Source organism: Pseudochaenichthys georgianus, chromosome 3 (assembly GCF_902827115.2).
Source record: "Pseudochaenichthys georgianus chromosome 3, fPseGeo1.2, whole genome shotgun sequence".
In the NCBI taxonomy this organism is placed as follows: Eukaryota; Metazoa; Chordata; class Actinopteri; order Perciformes; family Channichthyidae; genus Pseudochaenichthys; species Pseudochaenichthys georgianus.
Window position 1 is genome coordinate 11,036,042 of NC_047505.1, and position 11,956 is coordinate 11,047,997.

At 42.3% G+C, this 11,956-nt stretch overlaps 1 protein-coding gene across 1 annotated transcript; it reads right to left on the bottom strand.

The window, feature by feature from the left end:
• Positions 1–9,240: 9,240 nt before the first annotated feature.
• plekhf1 (pleckstrin homology domain containing, family F (with FYVE domain) member 1) lies at positions 9,241–10,785 on the bottom strand. The gene is made up of 2 exons (XM_034108694.2): positions 10,447–10,785; positions 9,241–10,143 (listed from the first exon to the last, which is right to left on the bottom strand). Exons 1-2 carry the CDS (start codon positions 10,691–10,693, stop codon positions 9,536–9,538), a joined length of 855 nt encoding a protein of 284 aa, XP_033964585.1. The 5' UTR covers positions 10,694–10,785; the 3' UTR covers positions 9,241–9,535.
• Between the last annotated feature and the right edge of the window lie 1,171 nt (positions 10,786–11,956).

Here is an 11,956-nt window from a genome sequence, read left to right on the forward strand (position 1 = left end):
CTATCAGCTGACGCCAACAGGCAGGAACATAGAACCATGACACCTCTATCAGCTGACGCCAACAGGCAGGAACATAGAACCATAACACCTCTATCAGCTGACGCCAACAGGCAGGAACATAGAACCATGACACCTCTATCAGCTGACGCCAACAGGCAGGAACATAGAACCATAACACCTCTATCAGCTGACGCCAACAGGCAGGAACATAGAACCATAACACCTCTATCAGCTGACGGCAACAGGCAGGAACATAGAACCATAACACCTCTATCAGCTGACGCCAACAGGCAGGAACATAGAACCATAACACCTCTATCAGCTGACGCCAACAGGCAGGAACATAGAACCATGACACCTCTATCAGCTGACGCCAACAGGCAGGAACATAGAACCATGACACCTCTATCAGCTGACGCCAACAGGCAGGAACATAGAACCATAACACCTCTATCAGCTGACGCCAACAGGCAGGAACATAGAACCATGACACCTCTATCAGCTGACGCCAACAGGCAGGAACATAGAACCATAACACCTCTATCAGCTGACGGCAACAGGCAGGAACATAGAACCATAACACCTCTATCAGCTGACGCCAACAGGCAGGAACATAGAACCATAACACCTCTATCAGCTGACGCCAACAGGCAGGAACATAGAACCATAACACCTCTATCAGCTGACGCCAACAGGCAGGAACATAGAACCATAACACCTCTATTAGCTGACGCCAACAGGCAGGAACATAGAACCATAACACCTCTATCAGCTGACGCCAACAGGCAGGAACATAGAACCATGACACCTCTATCAGCTGACGCCAACAGGCAGGAACATAGAACCATGACACCTCTATCAGCTGACGCCTACAGGCAGGAACATAGAACCATGACACCTCTATTAGCTGACGCCAACAGGCAGGAACATAGAACCATGACACCTCTATCAGCTGACGCCAACAGGCAGGAACATAGAACCATAACACCTCTATCAGCTGACGCCAACAGGCAGGAACATAGAACCATAACACCTCTATCAGCTGACGCCAACAGGCAGGAACATAGAACCATAACACCTCTATCAGCTGACGCCAACAGGCAGGAACATAGAACCATAACACCTCTATCAGCTGATCCAACAGGCAGGAACATAGAACCATAACACCTCTATCAGCTGACGCCAACAGGCAGGAACATAGAACCATAACACCTCTATCAGCTGACGCCAACAGGCAGGAACATAGCACCATAACACCTCTATCAGCTGACACCAACAGGCAGGAACATAGAACCATAACACCTCTATCAGCTGACGCCAACAGGTAGGAACATAGAACCATGACACCTCTATCAGCTGACGCCAACAGGCAGGAACATAGAACCATGACACCTCTATCAGACGGTTGTTCTTCGGTCAAAAGGAAGACGTTTATAAAGTTTATAAAGTTCACGTCAACTTTCTGAGACTTTAGAGTCAGAGAGGACAAGTTTAACTGGACGATAAATCAAGAAACATTAAGGAGTTTATTTTATATATGATGTGGCTACCTCCCCTGCTATTCTACCTGGTCGGCTACCTGGTGCTGGGGATCTCCGGGACCGGTGTCGCTCCCGACGCTGAACACCCACAAGACACACCTGCGCTTGATGTGTGGCCTACCCCAGGCACCATGGCTTCCCCGGATTTAGGAAGAGTTGTTGCCATGATGACAACCCCGCTGCTCGCGGAGGACCTTCTCTCATGGACGTCTCATCTACCCGGGGTTCTGCCGCGAGGACTACGCTGTCTATGGGCCCAGGGAAATGGGAGACTTTCCCCCTATGCAGCGCGCACTTGCGACGGCAAGCCGACCAGCCCAGCGAGGAGGACCTGGCTTCTAATTCTCCTACTCCTGATGTCGGGTAACGTGAAACCGAATCCAGGCCCAGAACTGTCTCAGCTGCAAACACCAGAGGAGTTTAGAACGAAAGACGGATTACGTCTTTTTCACCTTAATGTTCGCAGCATGATTAATAAAATGGACTCCATCAGAATATGGGCCGATTCGACTGACTCTGATATCATTGTCCTTTCTGAGACGTGGCTCAAAAAGTCGATTACAAATGATATGATAAATATAAAAGATTACAATGTCTTTAGAACAGACCGTGTGGGAAAAGGGGGCGGGGTTGCGATTTATGTTAAAAACCATTTAGACTGCACCTGCATCGAATCCCTAACAAAACCAAAATGCTTTGAACTCTCTGTAATTAAACTATTGCTCCCAAGTGGTTCAGACATTATAGTGATCGGATGCTACCGCCCGCCCGCTGCCTCAAGCGAAGCCACGAATATACTCTCCAATCTTCTCCATAACTGGACTAAATCCGAGATGGTTTTACTCGGAGACCTAAACTGGGACTGGCAAACGGATTTACAAAACTCTTTCAAGGACACTTGTGACTCTCTCTGTTTGGTGCAACTAGTTAACTCGCCAACTCGGTTAAACCAAAAAGATTTAGAGAAGTCCACTTTGATTGATGTTATTCTTACAAACGCACCTCAGCGTTTCTCCGCAGTAGGCACGTTTTGTAATGATATAAGCGACCACTGCGCAATTGCTTGTGTGAGAACCTGTAAGATCCCTAAAGGAAAGCCACGTTTCATTCACAAGAGGCGATTCAAACATTTCGATGAGCAGGCGTTTCTACATGATGTTTTTAATAGTGATTTACACATTGTTTCACTTATGACCGATGTTGAGTTAGCATGGAATTATTTTAAATCCACCTTCTTGGCTATATGTGACAAGCATGCTCCTTTTAGGACATCTAGGATAAGCGGTAAAGACAACCCCTGGTTTAATGATTCTATATCCTCTCTCATTCGACAGAGAGACACTGCCTGGGCTAAAGCAAAGAAATCGAATATTCCATTAGATTGGAATCTGTATAGGACATTAAGAAACAAATGCACTAAGCTGATTAAAAACTCTAAATGTGCCTACTATCTTAATGCAATACATGACAATTTGAATAACCCTGCAAAGTTTTGGAAACTTGTTAAATCCTCCTCAGGTTCTATCACTCCAAACAGCCTTCCTGATCTCTTAAGGGTAAATCAGAGTGAAATCAAGGGCAAAATGGATATTGCAGACAGCTTTAATAATCATTTTATTTCTGCTGGCTCAATCTTTGATTCTAGCAACTCAGGGATGATCGCTGCAGAAGGAGAGCCAGGTCCTCCGCCACTTGACCCTGATCAACTGTTCACCTTTGCCCCCATCTTGACCTCTCAGGTTCACAAAGCTTTAATGAGCCTAGATGTAAAGAAATCTTCAGGCCCAGACAAGATAGAGCCGTTCTTCTTCAAAGTTGCTGCAGGTCTGATTGCAGAACCCATAACCTCTATTCTGAATCTCAGTCTTTATGCTGGTGAATTACCTAGCTCATGGAAGTCGGCCATGGTTCTCCCCTTGTTAAAGGGCGGAGACCCCTCTGACCTAAATAATTATCGCCCTATTTCCAGACTGTCTGTAATGGCCAAAGTCTTTGAATCTCTTGTAAACGAACAACTGAAAAAGTTTCTAACTGACCATAATATTCTTAGCGAGTCTCAGTCCGGCTTCAGATCAGGCCATAGTACTACTTCAGCGGCTATGCTAGTCTCAAATGACATCATTGAAGCACTAGACAAGAAAAAACACTGTGCAGCATTGTTTGTTGATCTGTCTAAAGCTTTTGATTCTGTGGATCATGCATTGCTACTGCAGAGGCTTGGCTGCATAGGTCTTGGCAAAATGGCTTTGAGCTGGTTTAAAAACTATCTATCTGAAAGAACTCAGTGTGTCTCAGTAGAAGATTATACCTCAGCTGCTCTTACTATAAACAAAGGTGTTCCACAAGGCTCTATTTTGGCCCCTGTCTTATTCTCCATCTTTATAAATGAACTAGGAAATGGGATAAACCCAGCACGGTTTCATTTATACGCCGATGATACAGTTGTTTATACAGTGGCTTCCTCTTTAACTCAGGCTATAGAGCTTCTACAGGATGCTTTTAATACACTGCAACACTCCTTGCTAAGGCTAAGACTGGTCCTTAATGCAAAAAAGACCAAGTACATGACCTTCTCTCGCTCTCGAGCTAATACAGCTGTCCCTCCGATTCTTACACTGGAAGGGACATGCCTTGACAAAGTAGCATCCTACAAATATCTGGGCTTATGGATTGATGAAAAGATGGCCTTTGATGTTCATATTGGGAACCTACTGAGAAAACTTAGACCTAAACTGGGCTTTTTCTTTCGTTTAAGGAAATGTTTCCCGTCTGAAGCCAGGAAGAGAATTGTGCAGAGTTCCTTTCTGTCTGTATTAGACTATGGCGATGTGATCTATATGCATGCTTCTTCCTCCCTGCTTAAAAAGCTGGACTCTGCGTACCATACTGCTATACGTTTTGTAACGGGTGCAGGCTCTCGCACCCACCACTGCACTTTGTATCAGTCCTTAGGATGGTCCTCTCTGTACCAAAGAAGACAATCACACATGTTGATTTTTATCCTTAAGTCATTGCTAGGTAAGCTGCCCTTATATATCTCCAGACTTCTGTCATTTTATACTTGCTTTTTTAATACTAGACGAGCAGCAAATGGGATGCTTTTAAATGTTCCTTTGATGCAGTCAGAGCTTGGTAAAGCTGCATTCTCCCACTATGCTCCCTTTTTATGGAATACACTGCAAGTAAAACTTTGTCTAGAGGCACTTCCTACTGTAAATGCTTTTAAAGGTATGCTACGATTAGCCCTTCATGAAACATGTAACTGTTTTACCTGATGCTATTGCTGATGTGATTATGCTTCTTGCCACTGCACAAATGGCCTTCTGTATTTATATTTGAATTGTATGTTTTTTTTGTTTAATGCCTTTGTTTTATGTTGAAACTTGTTGTGTGCCGTGTTGGTCAGGACTCCCTGGAAGAAGAGATCTTGTATCTCAATGGGACATTCCTGGATAAATAAAGGATAAATAAAAATAAAAATAAAAAAATCAGCTGACGCCAACAGGCAGGAACATAGAACCATAACACCTCTATCAGCTGACGCCAACAGGCAGGAACATAGAACCATAACATGGTCCGCTGCAACTCTTACTACTTTTAAATCCAGGCTGAAGACTTTTCTTTTTGTCGCTGCTTTTAATTGAACTATTCATATCTTAGACTGCACTGTAACTTTTATCCATGTATTTTTTCTTTTAATGTTTATTTTATTAGCTTTTCTTTTTAATGACTGATTTTAAATGCCATTTTCTTAACGTCTTTCATTTTTTGTAAAGCACTTTGAATTGCCTTGTGTTGAAAAGTGCTATATAAATAAACTTGCCTTGCCTTGCCTAATTTATAGCTGGGAAGAATGCTTATGTAAATACATATTCTTTAGAGCAAATATAATACCCTTAAAATGTCATTTGTTTAACAATAATCTGACTTGAATAATAAGGATGAATAATGGAACAAAGGGGAGAAAGGGGAGATTTAAAATATCCAAAGCTCCTGAATGCCAGGTATACACGTCTGGGAACATCTGCCATTGTTGTCGAGAGAATCGGTGAAAACCTTTAAAGCTGGATAAAAGGCGCTCACATCCACCTGCATCATATTTACTCATCAAGTTGTCAGCAGGGGAAATGTCTACACAATACATCCAGGGTAGTACGATTTGATGGGATGTCGCAACATGAGCATGGCTTCGTTGGTATGACGATTTTACCCAGTTGAAATAAAGTAAAGTTTGGAGGATTGGAACCAGACACTATAATACTGTTAATATTGTATTATATGTTGAGATACATGTTTTCTTTCTTACATTTTAAGGGTTAAGTTCAACTGCGGCACTGCACTTGCCCTAGCGGGCTTTCAGGAGACCTTTTCTTCCTTGAGACAGTTTATGACTTTATTTCCTCATGTGAATCAGTTCACTGCTCCAAGGTGTCTTCTTTTAGAAACAGTTCTACATGTTATTGTTCTCTGTAGACAGTGTGCCAGAGGGAGGTGAGTCAAACAGGTTTGACTCCAAAGTCAAAGCCGAGGTCACTGCTGGTTTTCCCGTCAGTGGGAAAAGCCAGTTAAACAAGAGGTTTTTTTTAAGGTACAGTGGGGCAAAAAAGTATTTAGTCAGCCAGTTTGCATTTGATTGTTGATTGTTGATGTCACAATGCCGGCAATGTTTCCCGATTCAAAGTAAAAGTCCCTTCAGTGGGTAAACATTGCACACCAATGGATACGCTTCTGGATATTTTCCCACAACATACAGGTGCGCTATACAGTGGGGCAAAAAAGTATTTAGTCAGCCACCAATTGTGCAAGTTCTCCCACTTAAAAAGATGAGAGAGGCCTGTAATTTTCATCCTGGTACACTTCAACTATGAGAGACAGAATGGGGGGGGGAAAGAATCCAGGAAATCACATTGTAGGATTTTTAATTAATTAATTGGTCAATTCCTCTGTAAAATAAGTATTTGGTCACCTACAAACAAACAAGATTTCTGGCTCTCACAGACCTGTAACTTCTTCTTTAAGAGCCTCCTCTGTCCTCCACTCGTTAACTGTATTAATGGCACCTGTTTGAACTCGTTATCAGTATAAAAGACACCTGTCCACAACCTCAAACAGTCACACTCCAAACTCCACTATGGCCAAGACCAAAGAGCTGTCAAAGGACACCAGAAACAAAATGGTAAACGGTAAACTGTGTTTGGAGGAGAAAGAATGGTGAGTTGCATCCAAAGAACACCATACCTACTGTGAAACATGGGGGTGGAAACATCATGCTTTGGGGCTGTTTTTCTGCAAAGGGACCAGTACGACTGATCCATGTAAAGGAAAGAATGAATGGGGCCATGTATCGTGAGATTTTGAGTGACAACCTTCTTCCATCAGCAAGGGCATTGAAGATGAAACGTGGCTGGGTCTTTCAGCATGACAATGATCCCAAACACACCGCCCTGGCAACGAAGGAGTGGCATCGTAAGAAGCATTTCAAGGTCCTGGAGTGGCCTAGCCAGTCTCCAGATCTCAACCCTATAGAAAATCTTTGGAGGGAGTTGAAAGTCTGTGTTGCCCAGCGACAGCCCCAAAACATCACTGCTCTAGAGGAGATCTGCATGGAGGAATGGGCCAAAATACCAGCAACAGTGTGTGAAAACCTTGTGAAGACTTACAGAGAACATTTGACCTCTGTCATTGCCAACAAAGGGTATATAACAAAGTATTAAGATTAACTTTTGTTATTGACTAAATAATTTTTTGCCCCACTGTATAGCGCACCTGTATGTTGTGGGAAAATATCCAGAAGCGTATCCATTGGTGTGCAATGTTTACCCACTGAAGGGACTTTTACTTGGAATCTGGAAATACCAGACTCTAATGATGACAGTGATAGTCACATCATTTTACCGTAAGACGCCACACCCCTCTCTATCTGTTAGGGAAACATTGCCGGCATTGTGACATCAACAATCAAATGCAAAAAATATTCAAAACACCAAAAAGATCATGTTATTTCCAAGTATTTGGAGGCCTCTCATGTCTGAAACATGTAAATAATATTGTGAATATTGTCAGCAGTAGTGAACTGCTGACAGAACTGTTTTCATTGCAGCAAGAGTCAGGTCAAACATGTTAAACATCACCAAGTGTCACACTAAGAGCTACTGCCTTGCTTGCAGCACTAGGTCCGCAGGGCTTTCACCTTCACAATTTTAAGCAAAGAGACATTTACCAACCAGGAAGAGATTCAAAATGACCAGAAAGAGAAATAAATAGCCACAAAGAGAGACAAAATGACAAAAAAAACTGCCAACAGCTTCAAGGAGACTCATGAGGACTATGAAACGGGGAAACTCAATTATGCTTAAAATGACTTCAAAGAGACTCAAACTGATAACAAAAGAAAAGGACAAAAAAAACCTTTGACAAAAAAAAAATTACTACAAAAATATTAAAACAATTATTACTGGAAAAAAACCTTTGACAACTATAAAGGGGAATGACTCCTAAACACGGAAATGTGTCAGCTTTTTACCACTTCAGGTTCCCTCGTCTCGAATGTTTTTGCGGATAGCCTATCAAGTTTCATTTTGTGATATAAAATACGTCAGTGAATACCCCACTGGCGATCCTCAGAAGCTTTAATGTGTCCTAAAAAGGGTGGTTGCTAAAAGTTGTCAAATGAGACCACTTTACATCATCGCAGCAAACATTAGCCCCCTCTAGCTTAGCAGGGACGATGTCAAGTCATGCTATCATGATGTTTTTTATTCATAGCCTTACCTTAGCTAAGAGAACAAAACATGTACATACATGAACATTTGATATAGCCACAGGTCCTTCTTTTGTGCGTATTTCCAAGGGAGTTCTTGCTATGCTAACACTAGCTTTAAGGCTATGAGCTAAACAAGTCAGCATGGTAACCTGCTGATTCCTACATTTGATTGTCATTATTTTTTGCAGATGTTTGATTATACACCAAACTGACAACAATGACGAGGATGAAGCCTTAATATTGACCTGATGAAAGCATAAGATAAAAAGAGAGCCCCACAGGATGAACTGTAATGACTTGGTGAAGAAAATGTGTGTGCTTATCACTATCTATCCAACCTTGGTTACACGAGGGGAACGGTCAGTTCACCAAAGTCAGGAGGATTCATCTTCTTGGAACTATGAAAGTTTATGTAACGTCAAAGACAAATCATACAACATTGCAGTATATTGTACTGTATATTATACAATACATAATGTGCTGTATTAGTATTAATAAGATATGAATGCTGAATTTGCATGGTATAAGTGTTTGGCTGCTTATGGTAAAGTAAGTCCTAGTGTCAGGGTATGGATAAAGGATCAAAGGGAATACTTATTTAAAAAACTCGTCATTTTTTAGAGGTAAATAAAATCAATCACTTCTATAACTATATATATGTATATTTATACATGGAGAAATTAGCATCGCAATGCCTGTATTCAATGCATAGGACAATGAATATGATATCACATAGTATGGCCATAACAGTCATCTTACCAATGTGTATGGGGGATATTGGAATTGTTAAAACAACTGTGGTCGTTTATGACCCACATACTGTATGATGCCCATTTGACCATGACTGTCTTTCTGTTCAGTAAAGATCTTAGAGGCGTTGTTGCACAGAATATCCTGACTGATAGCCGTAGTAACACTCCAATCATCACAGAAAGATTTTGACTTTGAAATTGCTTTATTTGTCATGTGACGCATGCATCAGGTCCAAATGCTCTCAAGTGCACAAACATTAACATAGACATACGTGACTGAAACCAGCCTTAAATAAAATAGTGTAAAAAATCAACTTCACAGCAATAGTTTCCACAAACAGCAAAATGTGAAACAAAAATATAGAAACCTACAAATTCAATTCAATATGTACAAAATAGTTTGACTTTATAAAGTATTGTTTTGTTTAGTCATAATGCCTTGCAAAGCTGCTTTAGTTGTGTGTCCATGTTAGTCCAACTCATGTGAGAGGCTTCACATGCTCTGGTTTCAGGTAGACATATGTGGACCAGGTCTCCATTAGAGAGTCCATCCATCTTCTGGGGTCATGCGCCTCCAGCTGCTCCTCTGCCTCCTCTTCCTCACTGCACCAATCCACCTCATCTTCATCGGAGCATATCTTGTCGGTGCTGCTCCCCCTCCCACGAGACTCCTCCTTGATCTCTGCTCGATGTTTCATTGTGGAAAGGCTGGAGTGACACATGTTGCAGACCCTCAATGACTTAGTGGGGTGAATGTGTTCGATTACTGCTCGCTTCTTGGAGCAAGCCCCGCAGACCACAAAGCCGCATTTCCGGCAGTGGTGTCGCCGGTGGGCCACGCTGAAGCTGTTGGAGCAGCGCATGCAGACCGCAGAGGCCTGGTCGGGGATCCAGGTAACGGCGAAGTCGGGTCTTGGCCTGGAGCCGGCGCTATGCAGCCTGGACTGGCACTCCTCGATGTGTTCGATCCAGGCTCGCTTCTCCTCGTACGAGACCGCCGCCATGTAGAAGGACTTGCGTGGGGTGCGCAATAACCACTGGTTCCTCATTTTCGTGCTGTCCTCCAAGTCCTCTAGCTGGATGTACTCTGAAATGATGCAAAAAGGGTTTGTTAGGACAAGGCTACGAAGGTGCAACATGATTTTGCATTTAGGCCTACACAGAACGGTGTGGCAAGTGATGCCATGTAAGCAGAGAGAAGTGTTAACAAGATTATGTTTGATAAATGCAACGGATTGCAATAGATTTAACAAACAAAGGCAATGCTTTATTGCAGAAAAATGTGCTTCTAACTGTTTTGGCCCTTTATTGTTGTTTATTACAGAAGCGCGAAGGTTATGGAACAATTAAGCTTTATCTTTCTCCTTAGAGGAATTTGTAAGTTGCTCACCGAGAGGGAGGACCTGCTGATTTTTGTTCCATCGTCCGTTCAAAATGATGCTGCCGTACACCAGCACATCGTTGAAGAGGAAGAAGGCTTTGGGCTGTGGCCCCCGGCGGCTCAGCTTCATCAGCCGGCCCTCTCCGATCAGGACCCGGCCCGGTTGGGACAAGGCCTTCCCAGACGGCCCAAATGAGTTCTCCACAGCCTGGATCCGCTCACGGTTATTCTGAGCAAACATGAGCTGTTCTTCCATAGTGTCCTTGTTTGTTGTTAGCAGTATGCTGTCGTCTTTCTGCAGATAGTCCTCTGTGGCTGTTAGAAGTAGTCATGCGTGTGTGTTGTGTGTGTCTGATGAGACAGGCAGCTCTGCAGAGGTATTTAAAGCCTTAGCGCCTGGTGACATCACCAAAGCAAATTCCGCTTTCAGAAGAAAACATGTTGCAATAGGTGAGGGGGCGGGAGCTAAATTGGAATTCAGAGAAAGTCTCCAAAATAAAAAAATAGGAAGAAGGAAATGCCTGCATTTACACAGCATTTGATCATCTGATCTTACACATAAGTCATTTTGATTCTCCTGAGAGTCAAAAAGATTCAGACTGATACGGTTAGTTCAAAGGAAATTGAGGCGTCCACATTTTTTGCTGATAATTGATGCATTTCATGCATTTATATTTTACCATCCAATGCATCATCAGCCTTTAATTAAATTGAAATGAAACACCTGAGCAAGTGAATATTGAAGTTTATAAAACGGACAAGTCAAATCAAGCAATCTGATTGGTTCTTAGCCGTGATATACTGAGCGTATACCACGAGAATAATATTTGAACCCTCTAAAGCCTATAGCACCAATGCTACTCTATTCTACAAAACATTAAATAACTTCAATGTTTTGAGAGAGACAAGCTTAAATTGTGTCTGAACCGGGGAAATATCATTCTGTGTGGGTGACTTTTGAGTTCTTTGCCATGTAAGGTCAGTGTAGATCTTCTTGTGATAGCGATAACGTCACAACCACAGTCACAACATTTGTTTAATGTGTTGTCGAGATCAAAATGAAGGCCCGCCCTTAAACAAAGGTGTGGTACACACAAGCTTGTGGGAAACACCATTGGAGGAAATGGTTAAGGGCCCATACTATGGAGCTAATTTCCCGCCATAACTCCACAAACAAACTAAACAAGTTTTACAAATGCCTCATGATTCATTAACAAACACAGTGTGGTTTGCAAATCCAAAACACCATCTACAAACTAATGCATTTAGTTTTGCAAATACATTTTTTATCTGTCAAACAAACACATTACATTGTTCTAATAAATCATGTTTCAGGGACAAATTCAGCACAGGTTCACACTAAGGATCAGGTGTGTTTTGCCTCGGTTCTATTACATTTCCCCTAAAAGCTGTGACAGTGAGCAAGCATGCAGGAAACTGAAAGAGGATATATTACGCTCATTTTCAGCTTCATAATGTTTGTAGTGTCTCTTCTGTGACATGTCTCCATGCTTTAATG

Coding starts and splice junctions, on each gene's coding strand:
- plekhf1 (XM_034108694.2), bottom strand. CDS start 10,693: ATGGAAGAACAGCTCATGTTTGCTCAGAATAACCGTGAGCGGATCCAG. Junction 10,144..10,446: donor TCAGCAGGTCCTCCCTCTCG/GTGAGCAACTTA, acceptor GCATCATTTCAG/AGTACATCCAGCTAGAGGAC.